At 47.0% G+C, this 27,435-nt stretch overlaps 8 protein-coding genes across 8 annotated transcripts; 3 read left to right on the forward strand and 5 right to left on the reverse strand.

The window, feature by feature from the left end:
* Nucleotides 1-1,344: 1,344 nt before the first annotated feature.
* On the forward strand, nt 1,345-1,824 carry ANOM_005070 (uncharacterized protein; the record flags this gene model as incomplete). The annotated part of the gene is made up of 1 exon (XM_015550327.1): nt 1,345-1,824. The coding sequence occupies one exon, from the start codon at nt 1,345-1,347 to the stop codon at nt 1,822-1,824; it is 480 nt and encodes a 159-aa protein (XP_015406917.1).
* A 2,608-nt stretch (nt 1,825-4,432) lies between these two features.
* On the forward strand, nt 4,433-4,878 carry ANOM_005071 (uncharacterized protein; the record flags this gene model as incomplete). Its single annotated transcript, XM_015550328.1, has 3 exons — nt 4,433-4,472; nt 4,524-4,721; nt 4,778-4,878. The coding sequence occupies 3 exons, from the start codon at nt 4,433-4,435 to the stop codon at nt 4,876-4,878; spliced, it is 339 nt and encodes a 112-aa protein (XP_015406916.1).
* Nucleotides 4,879-5,310: 432 nt separating this feature from the next.
* ANOM_005072 (putative ABC transporter) lies at nt 5,311-10,630 on the reverse strand (the record flags this gene model as incomplete). Its single annotated transcript, XM_015550329.1, has 15 exons — nt 5,311-5,451; nt 5,531-5,578; nt 5,641-6,094; nt 6,152-6,441; nt 6,495-6,746; nt 6,805-7,366; nt 7,420-7,497; nt 7,562-8,231; nt 8,394-8,518; nt 8,577-8,675; nt 8,724-8,846; nt 8,901-9,804; nt 9,865-10,036; nt 10,091-10,210; nt 10,268-10,630. 15 exons carry the CDS (start codon nt 10,628-10,630, stop codon nt 5,311-5,313), a joined length of 4,401 nt encoding a protein of 1,466 aa, XP_015406919.1.
* Nucleotides 10,631-13,035: 2,405 nt separating this feature from the next.
* On the reverse strand, nt 13,036-14,506 carry ANOM_005073 (uncharacterized protein; the record flags this gene model as incomplete). The annotated part of the gene is made up of 2 exons (XM_015550330.1): nt 13,036-13,849; nt 13,920-14,506. 2 exons carry the CDS (start codon nt 14,504-14,506, stop codon nt 13,036-13,038), a joined length of 1,401 nt encoding a protein of 466 aa, XP_015406918.1.
* A 745-nt stretch (nt 14,507-15,251) lies between these two features.
* Nucleotides 15,252-17,180, reverse strand: gmdA (putative general amidase GmdA; the record flags this gene model as incomplete). Its single annotated transcript, XM_015550331.1, has 5 exons — nt 15,252-15,382; nt 15,435-15,849; nt 15,904-15,951; nt 16,014-16,847; nt 16,905-17,180. 5 exons carry the CDS (start codon nt 17,178-17,180, stop codon nt 15,252-15,254), a joined length of 1,704 nt encoding a protein of 567 aa, XP_015406913.1.
* Nucleotides 17,181-17,721: 541 nt separating this feature from the next.
* ANOM_005075 (fungal specific transcription factor domain-containing protein) lies at nt 17,722-20,081 on the reverse strand (the record flags this gene model as incomplete). The annotated part of the gene is made up of 5 exons (XM_015550332.1): nt 17,722-18,298; nt 18,358-18,614; nt 18,725-19,116; nt 19,178-19,537; nt 19,598-20,081. 5 exons carry the CDS (start codon nt 20,079-20,081, stop codon nt 17,722-17,724), a joined length of 2,070 nt encoding a protein of 689 aa, XP_015406912.1.
* A 1,069-nt stretch (nt 20,082-21,150) lies between these two features.
* Nucleotides 21,151-25,551, forward strand: ANOM_005076 (ABC transporter ATP-binding protein; the record flags this gene model as incomplete). Its single annotated transcript, XM_015550333.1, has 10 exons — nt 21,151-21,249; nt 21,311-21,498; nt 21,570-22,226; nt 22,298-22,577; nt 22,642-22,788; nt 22,844-23,594; nt 23,648-23,817; nt 23,870-24,399; nt 24,480-24,786; nt 24,865-25,551. The coding sequence occupies 10 exons, from the start codon at nt 21,151-21,153 to the stop codon at nt 25,549-25,551; spliced, it is 3,816 nt and encodes a 1,271-aa protein (XP_015406915.1).
* A 679-nt stretch (nt 25,552-26,230) lies between these two features.
* On the reverse strand, nt 26,231-27,402 carry alkB (oxidoreductase, 2OG-Fe(II) oxygenase family; the record flags this gene model as incomplete). Its single annotated transcript, XM_015550334.1, has 3 exons — nt 26,231-26,519; nt 26,558-27,044; nt 27,108-27,402. The coding sequence occupies 3 exons, from the start codon at nt 27,400-27,402 to the stop codon at nt 26,231-26,233; spliced, it is 1,071 nt and encodes a 356-aa protein (XP_015406914.1).
* Between the last annotated feature and the right edge of the window lie 33 nt (nt 27,403-27,435).

The raw sequence follows: 27,435 nt of genomic DNA on the forward strand, positions 1-27,435 counted from the left end.
AAATAAAATAAATAAACAGGGTAGAGCATGTTAAGAAACGGGGGAGATAGACCTTGTCTGGAGATATCCGTCCGTTATATATAGAAAGCGAGAGATCAGCCATTCTCCACGAAGGATGGAAATGGGATACGATCTGGAGTTCGTTCGGGATCTCAAGGGCCCACCAATTTAGGGACCGGATTTTAGTGTACGTACTACTACGGTGCTGGATACTCGACTCGCAGCGCTGAGCTGTGTCGTTAGACCGCTGCACATGGAAAGGTTTCAGATCACTTTAGATGCACTATCTCTATGCCAAAAACAAGGTGTATTGTTTGTGACGCTTCAAACCCTGAGACGACAATGCTGATGCTATCTTTCATCCGCGCAGCTGCCCAGACTCCATCATCGCTTCTGTCCGTGAAACGTTTGTATGGGGCGTTTCGTGTATGTCCATCTTGAATGGCATACTCCAGATTAGATTCCAGGATGATGGCGCATTGTATAGACCCTGACGCTTTCTTAAACATGACGACGCACTTCAATCCCTCATACAGAAGTTCCAGGGTGGCAAAGTCTCCAGAAGAAACTGGCATTCTGTGATATCTGAGATGGCACATGCTAACTAGGTCAATCATCGTCGGGTATATCTGGGCGCTCCTGTCCCGACTCCCAGCTTTGTATCCATCCCTTTAGTCGTTTCGGGGATCTAGGTTGGTCCGGGAGCGTTTCATTGAACGTTCGGACCTTGTATGGAGGAACCTTGAACCCGTACGCAGCATACCGGGCCGAGTCAGATTCACAGCCTTTCCGTTACACCTGGCACTGGAGCTTGTTATACAGCACGCGTGAAGCCACAATCTCCTCTATCTCCTGTTCGTCCTCGTTGTATATATCGATCTCCTCTAACGCAGTAGCAGTAGCAATTTAGAAATCAGGTTCAAAATCTTACATGCAGCAATCTAGTAGTGCCGCTTCAAACAGAAACAAAACAAGCTGTAGGCAGACTTCCAAGGACGAGGACATACTAGTAAACTGAGCGCGGAGTGACGTGAAGTGTGCTCATCGGAAGCAGTGTGGATGCTTGTACTGCTTTCCGAGGCATGTTTAATATACCACGTGAGACAGCTGAGACTTCTTGATTGAAAGAAAGAACTCATAAATTGAGACTTATCATGTGCAGGGAGTTTCCACGTCTCCCTAGGGTCGTTTCAGGGTACTTGACAATCACATGACAGCCTTGTCATTGCTTTTCCATATAAACAAGTAACGTAGCCCATGTTATGATCAAACCTGACCATCTCCATGTTACCCTACAATAATCCTTAAAATATCAAGACCCAGTCTTCTAAACTACAAGAAGACATGACTTGTCCAGCCCCGCCCGCCACCAGTCGCTATGGGCCCGACCCCAATAGCCACCCTGACCAAAAAGAATTATCCAACATTATCAGTAACCTAGACTCCGGCTCTGACGGCAACGCTCCCTTTGTTATTGGTACCGATGGTGTTCTCCGAACTCTGACACCAGACTGCGACGTGATAGACGCTATTGGTCTTCCACCCCGATTGATCAAAGCTTTTCTCGATCGAACCACATTTGACCAGGGGATAGAAGATATGTTTCGCGGAGCGGATGGAACGAAAGTATCCCAGAGACAATGGTGGAAGCCAGATCCATCGTTGTTACCGCCGCCGATGACGGCAGAGGAAAAAGCACAGGCCGAAAAGGACTATGAGGAGAATAAGGAAATAATTCAGGAGAATATTAGGAAAATGGAAAGTGGTGAGCTGAAACCATGCGGGGTTATTATTCGGTCGGATTATGATATCAGTCCTAGGTAGAGAGGGGTTTCTACCTATTTTTGTCGCAATGATTCATGATATTGTATAAGATTATAATACTGGGGGAATAGGCCCTGGCTTCGTGGATCATGAACGGTGTGATTTGCTGTGGAGGATCGCCCGTGGTACTTACTGCCTTTCTAGCGTACTAGACATTCTAATATGGGAGTTTTACTTGATGCAGCAGGTATCGACCCATGCGTACTCTAGATTGTCCGCAAGCGCTTGTTCACAACATTTCTGGATTTTCTGGCATCCTCGCTTGTAGCGTGCTTCTAACGAGTGGACCTCTTGGGAGGATACTTCTTCCGACGACCATGTGTCGATAGAATCGCATAGGGAGGGATATCATGTACGGATTCGGTCAATTGCAGTGTGCGGGTATTCAATAGTCGCATATTCGAATAAGAGTATGGGCCTTTCTCATTCGTCCAGTCATTGTGGAACTGTGGAACAGTAGGGAATCCACCGTGAGGTAGATGGTGGGCTTTTGTTAGGTTGCCAGCTCACAATGAAGGGTCGAGGCGAAGCTGCATAAATGCAGCCTTATGACAACACCTTCCAGTCAGCGCGGATCTCGTGTTTTATGTGAACCTGTAATATTGGCTGCTGGTTTCAACTTTTTGAAGTAGTCCAGTATAAGTAAGGCATGACCAAGCCTGAGTATAAAATCATCTCGCTGTCTCGAATAGAGGATACTATCTAGTATAGGGCCAAACCCCCAAGACCTCCTCAAACCTCACCTCCAACCACACAGCCTACCATAGAAATCCCCAAGCTCTCCAGCCTTGATGCGCCGGTGTTACAAAAGCTGAAAGGTGAATGCTGCCCATAACAACGTAGCGAATCACACCTTGCAAGAACAACAACAACAACAGGCTCTTTTCTCCGGCCGAGGATAAAACCATGGCAGTCTTTTGTTGGCCTGCAAAATCCAGCAGCCGCTATACCAATAATCTGCCTTTCTCATGTATGCTCTACCCTCCAAGAGCGATCTATTCCGTTGAGTTAAATCATTAAGTGGGAACATTGTGTCTTGCTCGAATTGCGAGTGAATATCGGTTTTTGATATAGTTATCTCATGCTTTTGGAGTGTGAGTTGCATATGTCTTGTCCATCGAATATCTGCAGGATCAAGACCCGGACCTAATTCAACCCATTTGGTTATAATAAGGGCGACACCTTCAGTACCACAGCCAGTAGCATCGATTTGATACTCCAATCCGCAGGAAACACAATAATATGTTTCCAACCTAGATGGCCGTCCAGGTCCAGAGTTGATATTGGTATCCCAAACGGCACGGACAATCTGGGCAATATAGTCCTCCTGCATAGAAATATGCATGCAGATAAATATACGCTTTAGAGCTGCGGAAGGAAATTCTTTTGCTAATATCCAAGTTTGGATACGAAGACAAAGACTCGACGCTCGAATAATCTGCGCGTCGACTGATAGTAATATAGTAAGGGACTTCTGTAATGGCTGGATCTCAACATAAGCCAATGAGTCTGTTGATATACCGTGTGCAGGGCTGCAATGATGTCGTTTCATTGCTAGTTGCAGATGGATATATTGAAATCGATACAGTGAGGTCCATTGTATACAGAATGGATGCCACCAAGCAGGAGAAGGACATGTATGCTTGGCTAGCCATCTTCTAGGCCACCACGCTGGACCGGGAGGTTGAATATATTCCCGGCAATGTAACACTGAACATATATGACAATAAATATAATTTGTAGATCTCGACTCAGTGTTGTTAGAAAAACAGATCGGAATTCTTTCTCTAACCGAAGCTGAGAACCGTTTCCTAAGATATATAGTAGTCGATGGTTACAGAGAGCCAGACACGCTCTATAGTACGGGAGAAGAAGGTCAGCGATAAGGTAAACCAGCTCTGTTGGTATATAGTCAAGATTTGGGCCCCTGTAGCTTAATATCTCTATAGGCTGAGGACGCCAGTAGGACGACAACCAAGTAAGAAGACCTCTGCCGATAACCATTGTGTTAGAATCCGTGCAACTGCAAGACTAGAGAATGTTAAAAAGAGAAAAGGAAAACAGAACAAGATGTGAGGTGGGTATGGAAGTCATCCAGCACTTTACTCACGTCATTTATCATTCCTACCATGGATCTTGGGGGCAAGCACGCATAACGATGACCTTTGCTAGAAAAGCCTCAGGCCCCTTATTTCACATTCTCAGGATATACGCTTTATACTCTTATGCAACAGACCAGCAGCATGTGCTCATCTCAGAGTATGAGCACTCACAGTCAAAGAAGCAAATATTCAGGGATGCTTCTCCTCCACCATATTAAATCCAGACGTAGTCCGCGCCTCAGACGCCTGCTTTTCAGTTTTATCTCTTATATCTATTGGTTGTTAGACCCTATCTACTGTTCTGTATGACGGAGAGCCCCTCCAGAGCTGCCTTCCGTTTTGGAAACCGATATGAGGGCAAGAGGCGTGCAACCTGTACTCAAGAAAAGGAAGGAACGAACGAGTGTGTGTATCCTGTTATTTCTACAATCATTTTGCATGATGTTCTCTCTTCTCTTTATCCTCGGCTATCTTTGTCTTTTTTCTTCTTGAAACCAGACACAATAATGACCGGAGCGGATATCAATGCTATTTTAGGCACCATCGGTACGTAGGTATCGGCCTTATGGCCCCTACTCGCGTACCTCTGGAGAACAGGAATTCAATTCACTGGGTGGGCCTCTGCATCTGCAGACCCAGCTTCTCAAAATGACCATTCTTGCGAACTTACCAAGGACGAGGTCAAAGATCTCGTCCGTCGGATTGATAGGTTGGCAGAGGTACTCGAGAGGCAAAACATCAACAGAGGCAACCCATTGATCGAGGGTGGACCCACTCGCTCTGGCTCCCCAGCCAGTTCAGTGCACTATTCCATCTCTCAGAGCAGGTCCTCTAACATCCACCAAGTTTAGTGGTAACACTGAACCTTGGTGGCCCTGTGGTAGTCATGGCCCCGCGCTACCACAGTGGCACCAGCGACAAGCTCGCACTTCTACGTAGTGTTGGCGACTAGTAGTCCTTTTGGGCGAAGCTCAGACAAGCTTATCTCTTGACCGGGTGAACTTAGATTCGTGGCTGAGGCTAGGCCTAGGTCTAGTAAGAAGAGATAGGTGAGAAAATAGGATCCTGTAACAGGGCGGTTGTTGGGTTTTCAGCTGTTTTATAGTCAGGGATCTGAGATTAAGAAGAGTATTGTTTCTGGGAGATTGAGGGAAGGATATTTTGGAGGATGAAGATGTGGATGGTTTTGTACCTAGACAGGCCAGATGGTTGTCATGACACATATATACTGTAGTGGCAGAAGGATATAAGGATTATAACAGGAGTCTCACTTACATCAGTCGAACAATGCACCGGTAGTTTGCGCTTATGAATATCCGTGCTCTTTATTCACCTCATTATATTCAGACTTGCGTATACTAAATAGAAAGAAAAGAGATTTGACTCATTCTACACCTCTCTGTCCCCCCCCTTTGGCTTTCCTTGTACTAAACCACTTTTTGATATCCCTTATGCCATGCAGATAGAGCCACGAGAAAGCATAAACGGCAGCAAAGTTAAACATGACAAATGCCCAAAAGATGCCCTGTGATAAGCAGAAGCGTCAGCTTCACTGGGAGCTATGGAGAAGGAATAAGTGGAAGTAGAGAAAATCATCGACTTACATAGGCTCTCCACTTATGAGAGTAATATACATTGAAGGTTTTGGCGGCCTTGTAGATAACTCAGTATATGTGGCATGTCAAAGAGCTCGAGAGCAAGGGACAGGACTTACAAAAGTATCTCCATCCGAGTACGGGCAGTAGGAGCAAAGGCCATTCCCCGCATCCTGTACATAGCCTCCAGCTTGCTGCGCAAAGGAACCGGCATAGCTTTGGCAAGTCTCTCCTGGCGGCGGGCTGAAGTGTGACTCTTCTCTCGAGACGCATTGCAACGAGACATTATGCGTTACGACACCAAGGAGGCCTTCCAGGAGGTAGTGGAAAGGGGTGAGCCAGTACATCCAAGACCTCCAGAAGGGGATCAGAGCCATGTACGGGACAACGACTCCGCAGAAGGATACGACAAATATAAAGAAACAAGGGACGAGGAGGGAGGCGAAGAGTTCGTTGGGTGCCAGCGCGGCGATGAACTGGCCGAATCCCACATAGAACATCTCGAAGAGCATGAGAAACATCCAGACATAGCCTGAAGTGAATGAGTCCCGGGGGAACCAGACGCCCCAGTACCTGTTATCTAAATGAGCACCCGTATACTTTGGCTAGGAAACAGAGTGCTATACTTACCAGCAGTTGAAGTAGATGGTGCCGGCAACGATTGAGTACGGGAGTTCGGGGAGAATAGCACTAGTCACAAATGCAACCCATGAGTATACCTTGGAATTTGCCTCGCGGGATTCGTATAGATTCCGGAAATGGAGGAACCGTGGCTGCAGTTGCTGGATTAGTGGTGGCGCTATAGTGAGCGTCATAAATATAGAAAACAATCGAGATTGCATGTCAATATAGCTGTTTCCTAAATGCCAGAAAGTGAAAGTGTTGAATAAACCAGTAAATATGTGTAGAAGAAACTTCCCCTATGGAACTGGTTAGGAATCTGTAAGGGGGAAGAGTGTTAATGTCCACATACGAGAATGTATTCAGGAGATCTCCAGTAAGCAACAAAGGCACGTTTTGTCACTGCTAGTACCTGCACGCCGATAGGCATAGCATACTCGCGGCGGTCGTCATCATTGTCTTCTGCACTCTTATTGCGCCGTGATTGAATAATACTCTCAATTTCCTCTGTCAATTGCTTGTTCTCTGAGCTTCTGGCCCAGACTTCCGACCAATCTTGGCCTTTATACTCAGGATTCCCTGCACCGATAACCTCGAGCATGTACTGGATGTATGTTAATTTGAAAGCAAGTTATTCCATAGCAAATTATTGGGTACAATACCTCTGCAGGATTTGCGTGGGGTGGGCACTTCTTGCCACCGTTCCGCTCGAAGTAACTGATGAGTTTGCTAGAATCGTGCCCTAGCTCGCCATTATAGACAACCTTGCCCCCACTTTGTAGCAGTAATAGGTCGTCAAAGTGCTCGAACAGCACAGCAGAAGGCTGGTGGATCGTACACAGAATTGCTTGACCAGCATCTGCAAGCCGTCGAAGGAAGCGCACAATATTGAAGGCGGCTAGAGAATCAAGACCAGAGGTCGGTTCGTCCAGAAAAAGCAACAACTGCGGTTTACTGGCCAGCTCAACGGCTATGGTCAGTCGCTTACGCTGTTCTTCACTCAATCCAATGCCCCCAGAGCCAACTGTAGCACCGGCAATTGATCGCATTTCTAGGAGGTCGAGTATCTTCTCGCAATAGTCGTATTTCTCTTGAATGGGTACTTCTTTAGGCTGGCGAAGAAGTGCTGAGAACCGCAGGGATTCTCTGACGGTAGCTGTAGGCTCATGGATGTCCATCTGCTCGGCAAACCCAGTTGCTCTCTGGAAGCTCCTTGGGAGAGGTCTGAGAGAGAAAACGAGTTAGATTAGAAGAGAAGCAGTGTGTATAGTACCGACCTCCCATCAACTAAGAATTCACCGGTAACGACACCGAAGTTTACTCGTTGTGCCAATGTGTTGAGTAGTGTAGTCTTCCTATAAACGTCGAATAGTCAGTGAAGTTTCTTCATATTGTCTTAATCATATAGATATAACTGACCCAGCCCCGGAAGCGCCCACTAGAGCCGTAAGGCGACCGGGTTTGACATATCCCTGCACATCTTGTAAAAGTTGTTTCTTTCCACCTTTGTACGGTATCGTGTAGTTCAAGTTTCTCCAAGTAAATATTGACGTGCTCTGAGCAATACCTGTGACCTTCTCTCCAGAGTCCTCTGACGTAGATTCGTTCATGTTACTGTCAACGCCCTTCTCCTTATCCCCAGTTTCCACGTCCTCTGGGAGCTCCTTATTCTCGAGGGCTCGTTTCACTGTTTCTGGCTCCTCCCCTCTTTTGAATATAGTGGCAGAACTACCCCCTTTATTGGGCTTTTGAAGCTCCATCCCGAGCATGGTCAACGCAATGAATAGAGCTAACCATGCGATTATGATACCGAAATTGCGCCATAAATGTGACCTACTGTATGTAAATGCACTCTTGATATAGTTGGAGCCTTGAACAATTAGCTGGTTGGTATTGCTCCCTTGAATGGCACAGGTCTGGTGTCCAGGTGATGCTTTCGGACCATCCGGTACAATACTCGGTGGCTCGCATTGAATGTCCAGATTGTAGAATTCGTTTGCCATAACCCCTTCAAAAGCATATTGCACGGGATTAATCCAGATAAGCCATTTTAGCCAGGGATGCATTTTCCAAGGTGGAATAAGATAGCCTAAAGCAAAGTAGTTAGACGGTTGCGTAGAAGTACGACCTTGCTAGACTTGCCTGTATAAACGATGAGTGCTTGGATAGCAACACCGGTAATACGCGTAGCTTTTATCATGGAATTAGCATTCTTCTTCGCCAATGTAAAGGAGAAGAGTGCAAAGCATACCAATGTCAAGGGAACCGCATAATGCTCCAATAGTGCGAAAGAAGGAGTACATGGTCATCGTCAGGGTGAATATGAACAGGAAGTTGATAAAGAACTGAGAAGCGGTTCTTGAAAGATTGGCCATGCTAGACAAATGATTAGTAACCTAGCCATGCGAGTACCCTTGAGTTCGATTGGACGTACAAATATACAATTAGCTCAAACAGCGTAACTTGGACGAAGATTATGGGAATATCAACGATAACCTGCGCCAGAGCGAAAGCAGAAGGTCGATAGAAAGAGCTGGGTCTGTCAGCAGTAGTCTAGAATCGAATTCATCGTTGTACCTACAAGCTCTTGTGTTTTAGAATAACTGGCCGGGTGTCGAAAAACGACGTTAGTTCGGCCATCGCAAGTAAAGCATTGAAGAGCAAAACATAAAACATAACACCTCCTCTGGTGAAAACGCCGGCACTGCACTAGAAATTAGCTGCATATATACCTCAAGCCAAACCGTGCCATACTGACCTTGTCTGGGGCAAATTATAGAACAATGAGCCAGTTATGAGGGCTTGTCCGGTCAAAATCACCCATTTACCTATTAGAGTCGCCTTGTCGCCATACATAATGAGAAATTGACGATGCGTTAGAATAGCGACCTGGTGATAGAATGAAACAGTGTAGTTTTTCTTCGCCGATTCCTTTCTGGCAGCTTCGCGTTCCTCTTTCTGAGATTCTAGTTCTTCCTCGAAACTCTCATTGTCAGCTAGAGTGGCCTTGTAGATATCACTCTTGCGGTAGATTTTCCGAAACTCCTCTGCAGTCCGAGGGATTCGGTCTTCCCACCCCTGCTTGACACGACGCCCTTTTGGGTCGGTGACTGATAATAAAAAGTCTGGTGTCGTCCACCTAGGGGCACACTCAAACCCCAGGCCTTCAAAATAATTGCGGGCAGACTCAGCACGGCCGTAGTAGACACATTTGCCTTCTTCTATGAAAATCACCTTATCGAAAAGTTTGTATAGGGTTTCAGAAGCTTGATATAGAGCGACAAGTGTGGAGACGTTTGCCATATCAGTCAGGCTCCTCAAGCTTTGCACATACTCCAGCGCTGTACTTGCATCGAGTCCCTTCGTTGAATTATCCCATGACTGGGTGGACGCCCGAGTCACCAGTGCCTCTGCAATAGAGACACGCTTCTTCTCGCCTCCAGAGATCCCACGTATTAACGCATTACCCACCTTTGTGTCAAGGGCATGCTCAATCCAGAATAGCTTAGCTATGGCAGATAAGAATGTCTCCTGATATTCTTTCCGAGATTCTCCAGGCAGGCGTGATTCCTTATCCGGCGTCCGAGTTTTCAAAGCGAATAACAAAGTGTCCCGTACAGTCAAAGTTGGGTAGTGAAGGTCATCCTCGGGATTGTATAGCACTGAGAAGCTGAGCGGTCTGTTCATCCAAAGGTTCAAACGAGGGAAGAGTTATGGCATACCCTCAGAGCGGTACTTGCTCGCCATTGTATGAGCATCAGTACCTCCATAGCGCACGTCACCTTCGACGCTTTTATATCCCGATCTCTGATTTCCAATTACTTTCAGGAAAGTTGAGCACCCTGAGCCGGGCCGGCCTAGGACTAGTAGCATTTCCCCAGGCCGTACGCAACCCTGTCATGAGAGATGTGAGATTTCTGGAGCCCACCAACCGTACTAATGACTTACTGTAAAATCGTCTATAAGGGTCCGCAACGGAGGCTTATTCCTGCCACGAGTTAAAAGACTCTTGATCTTTCGAGGCAAAGCGAGGAGGACCTCGGAGTTCGTTGGTTGAATGGCAGCACCCTAGGTCATATAAGAGCTTTGCCCTTTCTTCAGCGCAGAGAGTGAGAGATTGCTTACGAGCCCAACCCCCTTCACAGTTAGATGCTTCCATACGACCCCAAGATGTCTCGTCTTTTCTTCGTCGGAGTTAGTCTTCCTCTCGTCACCAAACATTCGCGAAACAAGTCTCATGATCTGGGCCATAGCTTCAGTCCCCCCTTCCGTGTCTTCCTCAGATTCGCCGGTACGTCGCCGAGAGAGTACACGCATGATCTCATCTTCAGTGAGGCGTCTGTTCAACGATCCTGGCTGACTTGACTTTTCGGTCTCATTAGATTCTGCATTCTGTGCCAGGCTTGAATTTGAAGATATATTAGAGCTGGAGGCTGACACATCTGACACATCAGGGGCAATGTCTCGAGATAGGTGTCCTCCCTCCATCGTGACAGTGCTATTGATAGTATTGTTTGTGTCAAAAATAATGTGCTATCATTGAGGCTGCACTCGACATTCGTAACAAATGTGCTAAATATAAAGGACAGTGAAATGTCAAATACTGTAAGGTTATCTTGGTGATATATAACCGTGTACGGAACCATAGAAAATTATATGTTATACGAACTGAGATAGTACCAAATCCCACAAACCAAGGAAATCGAGACTAAATACGTCAGGATATTGTATGGAGACAACTATTACGCATGGTGTATATCGGATGTGGAATAGAAACTTGTCTCGCTGGTTGTCTCTTTGTCCTTTTTTTTCTTTTTCTTTTGTTTTTTATAGTGGCCCTCGTATACAGAGTACTCCATGACAGGTGCGGATGTAATGTATGTCCTTCCGATATGACAGAAGAGCAATCGGACGTTCTGAAGCCCGAGGTTCCGAACCAGGGTTGGAGCTTTGAAGGGCAGTTCGATTGCGAGAGGTTCAAGGTTCTAATCCATGGTTGTCGATCACGATGAAGTCATTGTCCCTCGATGGCGAATGTTCCAAGGCCGCCGGCTCGGCCTTAGTCGGTGGCTTTCTTTTATTTCCGATTGCGATCGATAATGCGATCGAGAGCAAAAGCGTGATGTCGAATCTGGCCATGGCCTGATATGCACATTTAAATGGTTGAGTATACTGGCATGGTTTCTAACATCCCTGCTCAAACAATTTTTTAGATATGCAACTCCACTTGGGCAGCCATTGAGTTCCTTGTACATAGTCTGCCATGTGTTGGAGAATTATTGAATTCTATTCATTGTGGTTAGCATGATACACTAACAGGGTAATTCCGTGTTTAAATGAGACTCTCGAGCACTTCTAAGGGAGCTCCAAATGGAGCTTCGAATGCTAGGTGTGGCCCAAAACAAAGGTGGTGTCGACTTGTTTTTATTCTCATCGTTATCAAGCGCTGTCGATAACTGTATCATTCCAGCTGTATTTCATACTGAAAAGAATCCCGAGTCTCACTCGGTATAATGGCATATAACTCTCAATGGTCGAAGCATGGTACGCGATTTATAATACGACGGCACATGTAAGGTAGTGAAGACGCCACGATAGCAGAGCTTCCCAAAAGCCTCCATAAATGAAATATATGGAGTATCCGAGGACGCTCAAGGCACAAGTTTGGACACCCCAATGGTCACTCTGGCGGGCTCTTAGATATGCGGGATGGTCATGATCTTGAAAGTACAAGTCAGTCTATCTTATGCCCTCAGCTCCGAATGCCCCTGCGAAGTAAAGTCATCCTTGTTGGTACTTTGGTCTGCTAAAAGTATCAAGTTCTCGTGCACCAAAGCGACTCACAAATCAATGACACCATAAAGATGTACTATGACCAGGTTCTCGAGCTTTGTAGCTGGACCAAACAAACCACGCATGATTGTTTTATGCAAACTTTATAGAGATTTATGGTGGCACAAGCAGGGAATACGAGTTAGAGTTTGCGCTTTGTTGGACACTTTCCCATGGGGATATGGACATGGAAGCCGCAGTTGCCATTGGATTCACTATATATTTCGTTGTCTCGGGCAGCTGGCTTCACAGTGTCTGGCTGCCCTTGTAGTAAGTAATAAAACGCCTTGCCAGTGATTCATCTCTAAGATATAGTGATGTTTATGTTTGCTATGCTGCTGCAAAGCTAAGGGATGGGTATCAACGACCGCTTTAGATCATTACTCTGGATTGGGTGTGCAAAATAGTACAGTTGCACTGGAAATGCATCGGATGAGTTCAAATATACGGACAGTCACATTATAGTTACACATTAACTTGATCAAGTTGGGAAGATGTACAGTAGAATAATCCAAATATCGAATCTGAGCAGGTTGCAATCGTACTATTTTATTTACTGGACTATATTTCGAGCCCGTAACACTGCCTTCACAGTATTCAGGCAAATATTTCGTTGGTATTTTAGATTAGGAAGAATGGGCAGCAACAAACTTTTCGAATGTGCTGGCAACAATGAAAGCGTTCATTTTCTGACTGTGAATGGCGCATGTGAGAAAGTATACAGAGGAGGGTGTGAAGATGGTATGAAGATCCAAAATACCCAACTTATGGGCCTGAGGACGATGGTGGAGGGGTAGGACCGGACGGCCCAGTGAGATTAGAAACTGTGAGGGATTGTTGAGGGTTCCAGGGCTTCGAGGCTCCAGCGGTCTGACTTGTTGACGGGCTATTTGACCCTTCAGGAGCGACCCCTGAATGATGACCATTCATTAGACGTGGGCGCTTAGCTTGAGGCCCTGCGTTGGGACTTCGGGTGACATCATGTGGTAGATATGGAGAAGTCTGTTGGCTAGAAGATGCAGATGGCCCCCCTGTCTGAATTGGTGACGGGGCCGGCGGGCTCATAGCCGCTGGGGGTTGCAGAATTCTTGACCTGGACATGCTTCCCGAGTCATCACCAACCGTTTGCCATCCGCAGTAGCATGGTCTTCCAAGACCGGACTAGAGTGTCCCACCCCGACGCGGCCCATGCTCTTGTCGTGCATCACCACGCGCTTCCACTTTGCCACGACACTATCATAGTCCCAGCGGGAGGAATCGGGGCTGATCTTGCTTTCTTTGGTGTCCAAATCTCGGGCTACATCCCGAGGTAGCGGCAACGTGTCAGGAGGAAAGAGAGCGAACTCCCTTGGCCATTGACACGAGCCTAATCTTTCTACTTGGGCACGAAGTTGATTTGCTTCTTGTTGCACCCGAGCTAGCTGGTCGTCCAATGATTTGCGTTTTTCCATTTCCCGGGCGAAAGCTCGAGTAATCTCAAGCTGCCATGCATCTCGCCTCGTTTCAGAAGGAAGAGAAGCCCAATGTTTGAACGCCAACTCTAGATGCCGCAGACTAATGTCTTCATGTTGTTGCGCACTTCGGGCGATCATGTTCGCATCCAGGCCAATACTTGGCCTCCCCGGCTGGGAGTTGCTCATAGAGTCGGTAGAAAGTTGATCGGACTGCCACTGATCGATCTTCGCACGAAGTGCTTGTCGAATGATCTCCACATGTTCCACACCAGGGGGCTGGAGCGGGAAGGAAGAAGGCGATGGGAACGGGCTCGTCGCGAATAAGCTGGGAGGTGGGGGCAGCAATTGCAGACAGAGCGAAGGAAACGTCTGCGATTGAATATCGAAATCGAATGGAGACAATCGAGGACGCATTCTTGAGCTGTTATCCACATAATTGGTCAGTGTGCCGAGCAACTTGAATATCCCATGCCGTGTAGTGGAAAACGTACGTTGCAGCCTTGATATTGTCCAGTACTTCCCGTAAAGCCAGCTCCAGAGCCCTCATCGTATCAGGACTATTAGCGCTAGCACCTCTGCTCGCATAATCAGGGAGGGGCTTAGGGGCCCGAGTTTGCGAAGTGGAAAACCGTGATGTGCTGGAAATATCGTGTGACTGACTAGGATTAGGAATATCGTTGATGACTCCCGTCGCATGCCAAGTGGGGGTATTAAACATCATTCTAACACCGTCGCGTGGCTTCACACCTGAGTCACTCGCATACGGATCCAACTGGCCTTTCCCTATGGTCCGTTCGGGAGTGTCCCGTTTGCCAGACGAGGTGCGAGCCTGTCGGCGGGTGATGCCACTTCGAATGCGCCGTATTTCCTCGACATCATGAACACCGTCCGGTTTCTTTTTGAAGAGAAACTGGTCGAGGTGACGGCCCAGGGAGGACGAGGTAAATGCCTGGTGACAATATTGACACTTGCGGTCTTTGAGAGCTGCATTCTTTCCAGCAGCCGACTGCGCGTTATCATCGGCCCCAGCAGAGCCCTCCGGGGTATCTGTCGGACGATTAGACGCGCTTTCTTCCATGTTTCACAAAGGACGCAATGGTTGTGGCTGCAGGTAAATGTAGGATCGCGGTAGGGCCGAGCGAGACGCGTTCACGAAACAAAGGGTAAATTGCCTTCCAACAATATTACCCAGCTCAAGGCATGACAAGAATCAAGCATGCGTAAACGCTGGCTGTAAAGAGGTTATGGCGGATTATTAGAATGCAAGGGACTCGACAAGCCACAGGATCATCGAATGATAGAGTGGTCAGGGAGGAGATGAGACCGACCAAAGGGAGAGGAGAGAAATAACGAGGGAACGTGACGATCAACCGACCGCCAAGCTTTTTGTTGTGGGGGACATCTCTGCCTCTTATTTTTCCAAGACAAGCTCCTGACCACCACTTGAAACGATAGAGAGCATGAATTGAGTATTTATCTCAATGGAAAATTTTTTAAGAGGTATACAATCTCTCCCTTCTTGTATCGGAGTGTAACAGCTAAGCATACAAAGCAATGCGGAAGCTAGTTGTGACTAGTCACCCCGATTGCACTAGTTACCCAGGATACTCGACCAACAGAGGCAGTAGAACGCTCAAGTTATAATAGATTTATCTGATTCACGGATAATCTAAGAAGATGGATGGCAACGAAGATACCGCTGATATTAACATTGACAATCTCATCGGCATCACCACTACCTATTCCACTATCACGATCTGCCCCCACGCATTCTTCGAGCACTAGACCTATAGCTTTGCCAAAGCCAGATATGTCGCTTGATTCTAGCTAGTTTCAGACTGTAAGCGCATCTCTTGGCTTATGTAGTCTGCTAAGGTCAGTATTTTTTCCTCCTCCAGTCGCCGCCCAACTAATTGAACCCCAGCAGGAGCAGCATCGTAAGCTTCAGGATCATCTATCAAGGCGTTAGTAATTCGAGAGCATGTCAATTTATGCGAAAAGCTCACATTGATCATGAACTGTCTTGTCCACCTCACTCAGGAAATCATCCCTCGGCTGAGGCACATCAACCTTTTTGTCTGCATGGGTAACCGGGAACACGACGCTCGTGTAGTCCAAGACGTTAACGAACGCGGTATACCCAACATGGGCATACTTATGGGGGAGTACTGCAGCGTGCGGCGCACATGGGCAGATTACACCGTCGACAGGGCGCCCGGTACCCGTTATTTCCGCCGTACTATTCCAGTAATCCATGTAAAGCTTCTGATATTGCCGCTTTTCCACATTGAGTGCAGCGAGTTCTAGAGCACTCAGGTGTGGGATTCCCTCCCCCACAATGCATTGGAGAGATTTTGGTTCTCCAGACAACCCAAGATGGTGTGCTATGTCCGCTCCACCATCAGCCACGCAGATCCTACCCTACTATTGTCAATATCACTAACATTAGGTAGAATAGACAGATTAGAAACTTACAAATAGGTCTGTGCCAACATTGTGGGCAGGGGGGTTCCACTCGATCAACTAGGGTATATGTTAGTATATATACCTTAGTATACCTCTTGACCCTTCAGGTTTTGCGTTACCTTATGGCCTAATCGCTTCAAAGCTTGCTCGACAATCTCGACAGCCCTCGCTATGGGTGGATGAGGTTGGACCATGCCATCATGGCGCATAATAGCAAATGCAAGAGAAGAAGAACCCTCAGTTGATTTTCTTATCAGCGCTCGAGTCCTCTCTTCAATATCCGTCCTCCAGGGCAGCTCCAGCACGAGTGGGTCATGGTACCATGGCTGTTGACTGAGCACAGCCTTGAACAGTAGTGTAAGAGAACGTGCGGTAGTTGCAAGTGGCCCAACAACCGATAACATCAAATTCTGGCCGTCAATTGAGTTTGCAGCGCCCTCATAGGGCATTCTTCCAGACGATGGACGGAGTCCAAAAAGTCCGTTGAACACAGCTGGGATACGTATGCTCCCGCCGATATCAGTTCCAAAGCCACTGGGAGATCCTTTCAAAGCGATCAGTGCTCCTTCACCACCCGAGCTACCTCCGCTGGATAGAAGTCGGTTTTTAGGATTCCATGTATACGAGATGATGTTGTTGACAGTTTCACCCGTCATCAATGTTGCAGGCACACTCGTCTTGCAGTACAGTACCGCTCCGAGATTCCTAAGCTCCTTGACGAGTTCACTCTCGAATGTGCCCCGCCTCGGATCATCCTTTTTGCCTTGGAACGTTCCAATCCATCCTATATATCCCATCGTCGTCTCGACACCTTTGACATGGAATTGATCCTTCAAACTGATAGGCAGACCGTGCAGCGGTCCGATTGGTTTCTTATGCTCGGCAAAGTAAGCATCGAGTCTTTTTGCATCCTCGATTGCAGCATCGAAGAACACCTCATGCAGACAGTTCACCTACAGTAATCAGTGAGTACCGTCTCAGACATCGTGAGAACCGACATGAAAACATACAAGCTGGTGAGCAAGGGCAGCCCTGTGACAAAACGCCTCGGTCACTTCGACAGCGGTCCAACTGCCAGACGTTGTCTGTTCAGTAATCCCCGCCGCATCCGTCCCAGTGATCTCTATTTCTCGTGGGGTCAAGAACTGCTGAATATAGGCACCGGTCACATCACGAAGTTCATCCGCCGGAGGGATAGGATTCTGAAGTCTCCACTTGGCGGGAATCGCCCCCAAGATGGATCGGCGTTTGAGGTCCCCCAACTGTTCATAAGTGGTGTTAGTCATAGCCAGTGCTAGTTCACTAAGCGAGCGGGGGATTAACTAAGGGGAAGGTAGGAGGTGTATTATGTTGCGCTATGGAATACTTCGAAGGAAGCTTCACAGAGAATTGGGGGACGCTTACTTATTTAAATTATTCGTCTTATCGCCCCAATGCACTGTTATGACGGCTAATGGACCGAAGAGGAGACCGTCCCACGCGCTGCTGGTTTGAGCTAACTTGATAGTGGGGTTGCGGGGCAGATCTGTATCATTCATTGATTCACCGTCTGTATTGATATGCAATCGTACAGATTGAGCTATGGCTTACGCAAAACATTGTCTCTTCCGGTGCCGGCTTAGACTAAATTTATTAATTCTATTACTTATGGACCTCGGTTAATCGATTCCAAGCCATATTTGACCTGGACCATCATATTCATGGTTGCGCTTGTATACAAATGTCTAAATAATGCAAAGTCTAAACGCATCAACGCCAACGATCACCAAATTCCGTTATACATGTAGGTGAACCCACCTGAACGTACCAAATAAAGTCATCAGACAGCTACCAAAGATGTCCATCATCCAACAACCGGAACATCTGATGATTCTCATGGAACCAGTCTCCCAGCTCCATGCCCGTTAAGTCCATTGCCATAGTACTATTCAAACCAGTCTGCACGAGCGCGGGAGCGTACACACCGGAGCCATACCCAGGCATTTGCGTCAATAGCTGTTGGCCACTATTGACCCACGGGTTAGACAAACCAGCCTCTGACACACTGTGTAGAGCTCCATTGGTAGAAGAAGCCTGGCCCGAGTTCATCGATGATGACTGGAGAAGCATGCTAGACCCTATGGCATTCGGATTTGCAATATGAACACCCATGCTGTTGCTACTTGGTACATTCATTCGTACTCCGGGAGTGCTGGCCTTCACCTCGACATATTTTCTCGCTACGTCATATAAGGCTCGGAAAAGGCGGACCTGGTTTCTGGAAACTTTGTAAGTTACTGTCGAACGGATTGACTGTAGTACCTCGACAAACGCGCCGAGACATTTCAGGTCGTCGGGCTCAGATGTCTCGATTATGTAGCAGAAAAGAACTATGAAAGGAAAGAAAGGAAATTGGAGTAGGGTCCTAGTCAAATACGTTAGTAGCTTAGTTGATTTGCCATTGATGGATGATAAACGACTAACCAGTTGATGTACATTTCCAGAAAGTCTTCATCCCAAGGGCGACTGAGAATGAGAGCAACACATTTTTCATGCTCTTTGAGGGCTTCCCGTGCTGTAGCTATGCATTCATCACAGAAGGCGGTTCCCGATGGTTTCTCAGGAGGGATTGCTCGATAGATGAGTGATAGTAGAGATAGATTGCAAACCCTATCTGAACGCTGAACAATCTGGTGGAGATCGTCTCCGATAGCACGGCGACTTTCGTTATTATAAATTCTCTTAAATGACGCATTAGTACGAACAAAAGATTATGATCAAAGCCTTCCAGTTCAACATAGGTATGGCCCTAGCATTATTATAGTGGTGTAGAGAAAACGTAGGAGCTTACCTCAAACTCATCTTCGGAATCCATAAGTTTCTTTACCTCGGCCACCAGACTCCTTGCACGGGATATTCTGGTATCTACCGACTGCATTAGAGCACTAGGGCTATAGATGTCGTTGTATGTCTTTCCCTGGATTCTTGCTAAATCAATCCACCTAGGCACCAACAGCGAGTTCATGCTCTGTCCAAGGGAAGGCCGTGGTGCCGTGATGTCTTCATCTCGAAAAGTTGACGATCGACCTAGTCGTAGGCACAACGATTTTTCCATGAGAAACACGGCCCAGAATAGGCGAATCTTTTGGTTTTTAGTTTCTGAGTTGTCTGTGTTTAGAGCGTGGGCGCTATGGAGGCCGAGCGTTTGACACAGATGTGCTGCTGTGGTAATGAAACTCCATGCTATTGAGGCTTGGCCATTTGAAGACAGTATGTTGCCTTGGGGTAAATTTAGGACATGCACTTGTTGGAGTAAAGAATGGGGGGAGGGGTGGGGTGATGATGGGCGAAAAGGCTCGTTTGCTTACTGCAACATTCATAGCAAAGACAACATCAGTGTTGACTGGCATATGGAATGGGAGATTTGACAAAACTGTCTCAAGATTATCCCGACACAGCATAGCCTGGGACATGTAGTTTTCCTTAACTTTTGGGTCTACAAACAGGCTAGCGCATTCGCAGAAAAGCCAGTAAAGGCCTCCGTTCACAATGATCATATCAGCATCTGTGGCTGGCCCAGGTGAGTAGACTCTCAAGAAGTAGTCGTTGAACTGCGAAACAGAGAGTAATTCAATGAGCCAGAAACGCTGAATCCTGGGCTGCTCTATCATTGTTGTAGCTAGTCAGTTAGCAGCGCAAGAATTATGGAGATTATGGGCTGCACCTTTGGCCATCCGCAAGCACGTAAGAGTCATTTCGACCGGGGGGAGAGGAAGCTGTCTTATACTAGAGCCCTGGGGTATTGGTTTGGCATATGGGTAAAGGTTTTCAAGGGTATCCCTTTGCTGTTTCTGGTCGTCAACTATGCCATGTAGCGTATCAAGAATTGAGGTCATCTCCTGCGCGATCTGGACAGAGTTTGTGCTGCTAACCACGTCTTGGAGGTACCTTGTTGCAAAAATGGCGTGGGCAGATAGCGACGTTCCGCCTTCATATTCAGCTTTGGAAGCTACAGCACAGCTTTTCAAGTCATTTTTGACTTGAGGCTGAGATACAAATGTTGATGGGCGGGTATCCGGGTCCCGTTCATCCACGGGAGGTGGTTCGATAGTCGCAGACTGATGGGAGCCCGACGGGATGAATGAAGCATTGCTCAATGTGGCCACTTGCTGGCTGAGCTCATCCAGCTTCTGTACCATGTATTCCATTCTTTGTTCACTTGTTGATACTGAGTACATATGAAAGAGATGGTATTATGGCGGAGTACTTACTACTGGGCTGAAATCAAAACCCGTTGCCTTTTTTCTCTCGGTCTGAGGCGGCCTGAGTACATACATCGAGTCTTTGCACGAATGCATTGTGAGCAGGGAATCGAGCGATCACAGCGAATCTAGAAAATGCAAGGGAGTGTCTGAGTGACTAGTCTCGCAGCCATAGGATATGTTGTGAATGTGGCGCCGCGTACCTTTCGCTGTCGACAGCGGTTACACTAGCATTGGTCAACAAGCGATCTGATGAAGTTCGCAGGAGTAAACTCGTACAGCTCGTGCTTGGCACTCTAGCGGTCTTTCATGCTCTTCTTTCTCGGCGTTATCCATAGCGGAGACGTCATCAGTCACGAAGTCATCGGTATCCTCCTCCATCCGTGCGGAAGTGATAAAACTCAGAGCGGGAGGCTTTTGGGTGAGCTATTAGTAGTATAATGTAGATCATAGGAGCTGGCTTGCTAAGGGGAAATGGACCATTCAATGAAGCCTAGAGTACTATAAAGGACTTGTATTACTATGTTGGTCAGTGGGCCGGACTCGCGGGATGCCAAGGACCCGCAGTCCGACGTCCGGCAACGGGGTCTTGGCATCCCGCAAGTCCGTCTAACGGCCTAATAATTTTGTTTTGAGAGAAGATGTGCTGTAGAATCTTACCATTGTGAGCACATGCCAATTCAGCCACTGTAGTACCTTCTCGGTTGGATACGACAATTGGTAGGGGATACCCCTTGTTCCTCCACTTTGGCCATTTCTTTTGGCTTTCTGATCGGGCAAATACGTTATCTATCCATGGATGCTTAGTGTCACAGCTGAAGATGACTGCGTGGATCTGAATCATACCGACATATATAAGTCTAGACAGCCCCTGGAATGTTAGTAGTTTGTACATAAGAAATTCACAGGAACTCCTTTCCATTCACTAGTATGGTTGTGCGCTTATAAAACGTGTCCTTGTCTATTCTATTATATAATTACCGGTGTTTGTCCAGCCATGACGGATCCGTCAGTAATGGAGAAACCAGCTGCTGGTTCCTCGAAATCTTCAGACAAAGATGATCAAAGTCGACATGAAGACATACAGAATCATTCCACATTCAAAAGTTTTCTGGTATGATATGAGCACTTCCTCATTAATTGTCACGCTTGTCTTGACTGAACACGACTTATAGAGAGTCTTTACATTCGGCCGACCCATCGACTATGTCCTCGGGTTGATCAGCTTGCTTGCTTCGATTGGCTCTGGCGTCGCCTTAGCCATGGTGAATCTCGTGCTGGGCAAGTTCATGACACTTCTCAGTGGTTCCACCATAGGCACTAGTTTTCCAGACAATTTTATGTCACAAGTCAGCAAATTCTCGTGAGACTCTACACCCCTGATATGGAAGAGGCTTCTCTTACCCAGAGCTAACATATGCCGTTCGTTTACAGCTTATACTTTGTCTACATCGGAATAGCCAGGCTAGGTTGTACCTACATTTACTCATCGCTCCTCACATACGTAGCCTACCACTTGACCAGAAACATTCGATACAAATACCTTCGCGCGGCCTTCAGTCAAGAAACGGGGTACTTCGACCAAGGTACTAGCGGCTCAATATCAACGCAAGCCACATCCAATGGCAAGTTAATCCATTCTGGAATTTCAGAGAAACTAGGAATCTTCATCCAAGCAATTGCAACGTTCATAGCAGCTTTCATTATTGCATTTGTCAGCCATTGGAAGCTGACATTGATCATCTGCTGCATCGTTCCGGCTCTTCTTGTCGTTGGTGGGGGGTTTTCGTTCGTTGATGCTGGATACGAGACGAACATTCTTAAAGTCAACGCGCAGGCAGCTTCATATGCTGAAAATATTCTCAGCGGTGTTCGAGCTGTTCACGCGTTCAGCCTTCGACCCAGGATTATCCACAAGTATGAACAATACTTACAAAGTGTGTTTGAAATTGGGATGAAGAAGAATCCAGTTTATGGCGTCATGTTCGGGTCCGAATACTTTATCATATATGCTGGAATGGGTTTAGCATTTTGGCAAGGCATTCATATGCTCGCCCGAGGTGATATCCCGGACATTGGTACCGTCTTCACGTATGTCAGGCTTTCTCTCTCTTAGCTTTGGTCAAACAAGCATTCTATGATCCTCTGTTAACGCACGAAAGTGTCCTTTTCTCCGTGGTTATTGCGGCCAGCACCATTACGTCCATCGCGCCTCATACAGTAACGTTCACACGTGCAGCTAGCGCAGCTGCAGAGTTATTTACCTTGATTGACAGAAAATCTGAGATCAATCCGCTCGACGAGTCCGGGGACAAGCCGCAAGATACATATGGTGTCATAGACATTGACCACATTACCTTCAATTACCCTAGCCGTCCAAACGTTTGTGTGTTAGGGGACTTCTCCCTTCATGTCCCGGCAGGGAAGGTCACCGCCCTTGTCGTGAGTTGCCCATCTTCTCTTCATATACGAACCGGGAGCGTGCTAACCCATATGGCAAAACAAGGGTGCTAGTGGGTCTGGAAAAAGTACAATCGTTGGGCTTCTAGAGCGATGGTATAAGCCATTGGCCGGTTCAATAAAGTTGGATGGGCGAGATATCGAGCAGTTGAATCTAAAATGGCTTCGCACAAACGTCCGGCTTGTGCAACAGGTGACTAGCAGCCTCATGCATTAAACAAATTCAACACACGGCTAATACTAGTAAGGAACCGGTCCTCTTCAACGGAAGCGTTTTCGACAACATTGCGAATGGCCTTATCGGTACACCATGGGAGGCCGCTCCATATGAAGAACAGCGCAAACGCGTGGAAGACGCAGCTAAACTTGCATTTGCACATGACTTCATTATGAACCTCCCGAATGGCTACGATTCGCTAATTGGTGAAAGAGGGGGTCTTTTATCGGGCGGGCAGAAACAAAGAATTGCCATTGCACGCAGCATTATCTCTGAGCCAAAGATCCTCCTCTTGGATGAAGCTACTAGCGCTTTAGATCCACACGCCGAAGGTATAGTACAGCAGGCTTTAGATCGTGCTTCCAAGAACAGAACGACTATAGTGATTGCGCACAAATTGGCAACTATCCGCAATGCAGACAACATCGTCGTGATGTCAAAAGGGAGAATTGTCGAGCAAGGTCAACATAGCGAGCTGGTTGCCAGGGGTGGTGCATACGCGAGTTTAGTCAAGGCACAAGATCTATCAACAACACGATCGGCAGATGATGAGGAGCAAAGCACTGAAGACGAAGAGACACCTAATAAAGAGGCTGAGCCGGTCCAGTCTCTTGCTCGGTATCAAACGGCCGAGGCACGGCAGCTGACAATGCTCCAGCGTCGCGAAGACTTTGGACTATACAAAAGAAGCGGCATTCTTCGCAGTATAGTCAAATTGGTCATTGCTACACCCAAGTTGAGACTCTGGTACTTCCTCACTATAGTCTGTTGCGTGGCAGGAGGTAAAATATGATAATTCGACTATTGTCCATTGGATTGGCTAACTCTCTTTTAGCTGCCATTTATCCCGGGCAAGCGCTACTCCTAGCTAATGTTATGGACATATTCTCAGCGCCGAATATGGTTGAGCGTGGCAACTTCATTGCCCTGATGTATTTTGTCATGGCGCTCGGTTGTATCATTGTTTACTTCGGTCTAGGATGGGCCACAAACATTATCGCACAGGTACGGCATCATCTGCCTGGAACATGGCCTTCTCATTAACTCAAACCATCAGACTTTCAATAAGATCTTCCGCCACGACCTCCTGGACTCCATGCTCAAACAAGATCTCCGGTTTTTTGACCGACCTGAAAACACCGTTGGTGCATTAACAAGTCGGCTTGACTCGCATCCACAAGCGATTTTAGAGCTCATGGGCTTTAACATTGCCCTTGTCTTTCTCTCGGCAATCAACGTACTTGCGTCTAGCATACTCTCGTTAGCTATAGCTTGGAAGCTAGGTGTAATGGGCGTTTTTGTCGGGTTACCGCCTATGTTAATAGCAGGCTATGCACGTATCCGCCTTGAAACCAAGATGGATACGGATATGGGAAAGAGGTTCTCTCAGAGTGCTTCGCTGGCTTCGGAGGCGGTGCTTTCTATCCGAACAGTCTCCTCGCTCGCTATGGAGGAGAATATCTTGAAGAGATACACTAATGAGTTGGATCGGGCGATACAAACATCGACCCGCCCTCTGTTCAATATGATGGTGTGGTTCTCCCTAACTCAGTCCATTGAGTATTTTATCCTTGCATTAGGATTTTGGTATGTTTTTTCCTTACACCCCTTCTTCTTTTGTCTCCAAGTACTCTTATAGGTATGAGTCTAGACTGACCATATTCCAGGTGGGGTTCCAAGTTGATCCATGACGGAGACATCACGTTTTACCAGTTCATCGTCTCTTTCATGGGTGTATACTTCTCTGGCCAAGGTGCTGGCCAACTCTTCAGCTTCTCGAGCAGTTTCACGAAGGCTAATGAAGCGGCAAACTACTATTTCTGGTTAACAAATCTCTCCCCCATGATCCAAGAAACAAAAGAAAACCGCGGCAACGGACCCTTAAACCAATGCCAGGCGATTGATTTCCAAGATATCCAGTTTTCCTACCCTCTAGCACCAGAAACCCGTATTCTGAAGGGTGTGTCTTTTAACGTACGTTTGGAGTCTTTCACTTCTTTTCTTCCAGTGCTATTACCATCACACAGAACTAACATTGTTTTGACATCTCAGATTCGGAAAGGCCAATTTGTAGCTCTAGTAGGAGCCTCCGGCTGCGGGAAAAGTACGATGATTTCGCTGTTAGAACGCTTCTACGACCCAACGCAAGGCACCATCAGAGTTGATTCATCCCCGCTTAACAGCATGAATCCAATTTTATACAGACAGCAGGTCGCTCTTGTGCAACAGGAGCCAACATTATTTCCGGGAACCATATTAGAGAATATCTCATATGGGCTGGACATTGCACCATCGGAATCAGCTAGTGCTCCAAGCTCCGAGGTCGAAAATGCTTGCCGGGCAGCAAATGTATGGGACTTTATTTGCTCGTTGCCGGATGGACTCCAGACGCCCTGTGGAACGAGTGGTAGCCAGCTTTCTGGTGGACAACGACAGAGAGTTGCGATTGCAAGAGCCTTGATCAGGAATCCTCGGGTAATACTCTTAGATGAGGCGACAAGTGCGCTCGATACAGAGTCGGAGAAAGTTGTGCAGGGAGCATTGATGCAGGCTGCGACAAGTGGGGAGAGAATAACAGTTGCTGTCGCTCATCGGCTTTCGACGGTTCGGGAGGCAGACTGTATATTCGTGTTTTTGGGTGGCCGGATTGCTGAGTGTGGTAGGCATGGTGAGTTGGTTGAAAAGGGTGGTATTTATGCAAAGATGTGTGAGGCGCAGAGCTTGGATTCGGGAGCATAGACTTACCTTTATGTTTAATCTGGTCTTATAGATTCTTCGATTATGTTTTCTATAGTTTTCAGTCAATAGTTTTTCTCCATAATGAATAATTCTCAGCTAACAGTCTCTTGTCGTGTTGACATATTGATACAACATACATATAACTGTTCATTCTACAATATTTAAATGCTCTTTTTCAAACGGTATATACTATTATTGACTTGCGTCTGCCGCCTCAGCTACGCTCTACCAAGTCGTTCTATAAACATGGCTGTAACGGCGGGTTCTATATAAGTTAGTTCCAGGGCTTCGGGATCGTTGATCCCGAATTATTCTGACCTTTTGGCCTTGTGGAATAGGGTGCCCTGGCTCTATCTCTTACAATGGCAAAGCTTTCACAGCAACCATCCACACCCAATTTTCTACGAACATAGCCATCTGGGCCTCGCATTTTCGTAGTCTCTCTATATGCTGTTCGAGAAGGCTGATTAGAGAAGGATTTGTAGTGCTACCGAAAGACAGAAGCCAATGCTTGATACAAAAGTGGATCGATTCATATGTGCGTATCGAGTAAATAACCTCCTGAATATCTACAGTAGAAACTTCTGTGTTAACTCTAATTCCGTGTTGGGCATCTTTGTGCTAATCTGAGACCATGCTTCATCTTTTCCTTGTGTCTGCATCAATTCGTGATAATAGTTCAAGTGTGTGTATTTGTGACCGTCATTTGTCGAACGTTCAGATTGACTCTTTTGCCTGACATCCAACCCTTCCACTTGTCGTATTTTGAAGTGTCTGCATCGTCAACAGCGCACAATGGCCAATCAGCCAGCCATTCCGGGCATGTTCCAGGGACGATCTTGGGTACAGCATGCCATGCAAAACGTGACGTCCCGTCCATATACACAGCATCTCCAGAGCGAAGTCGAACAATTTCACAGCCCTTCCCATCATCATGACTGATGAGGAACAGGCCATCACAGCCAAAGCTGACACTGATCAAGCCGACATCACACTCTTCACTCACATCCCGATGAGGCTCAGCGTATCTCCTGGCGAATAGAGATTTAGAATGGCTGCCTGGGCTTCTGTCTGTGGAAATGCTGCATGTAAAACACTGGCAACATCTTCTGGAAATGCTGGCGGGCGCTCTGCCGGATACTCTTTGGTAGTCCAATTATATTGGCCGCCCAGGGTTGCCCATCGGAGCTTCTTATTTAGGATTTGTTGAACAGTCAATGGCTTGTGAATTTCTGGATCCTTCGGGTAGACCACACGAGCCGGATCGTCTTCGAAGAATGACAGGATGTCGTTGCCTTCTGAGCCAGTACCCGCCGAGGACGTCGACATGCCAGGCTCAATGGGAGCATGTTCTGTTTCGCCAGGATAGATGATGTTGTAGTGTAGATGAAGGTTTGTTCGATGCTCCTTGTTAGACAAATCTCTATGTAATAAACGAGACAACAGCTCTACTTGTACCGCCGGAGGAATCAACGACGGGATCATTTGCAAACCTACCGCTTGTTAGGAGCTGACTCTGCTATGACTTGACAAAGGCATTAGGGCATGATGCTGACCAGAAACTGACTCATGTGTATATACTGGAATATCTTTAACAGGAGTATCTGCATCCTTTTGACTTTCAACGTGTGCACGGACAAGTTGTTGGAAAACTGGCTGCACATGCGCACCTGGCATCCATTGTGCGAGAGATATGTTGCTCGGAAGCTTATCGGGGTTTAGACCTTGGAGATCAATAATTTGATGATCCAATTCTATATCTGATAGGGTAGCTTTTTGGATTTCTTTATAGCGGTGACGGATGGCCTCTGGTGGGCGTTCATGAGCATTGAGTTCTTTAATGTGAGGCATAGCGGGAGTTATATGCAGTATAATACTCAGTGA

This window comes from Aspergillus nomiae, assembly GCF_001204775.2.
Source record: "Aspergillus nomiae NRRL 13137 chromosome Unknown contig00133, whole genome shotgun sequence".
In the NCBI taxonomy this organism is placed as follows: Eukaryota; Fungi; Ascomycota; class Eurotiomycetes; order Eurotiales; family Aspergillaceae; genus Aspergillus; species Aspergillus nomiae.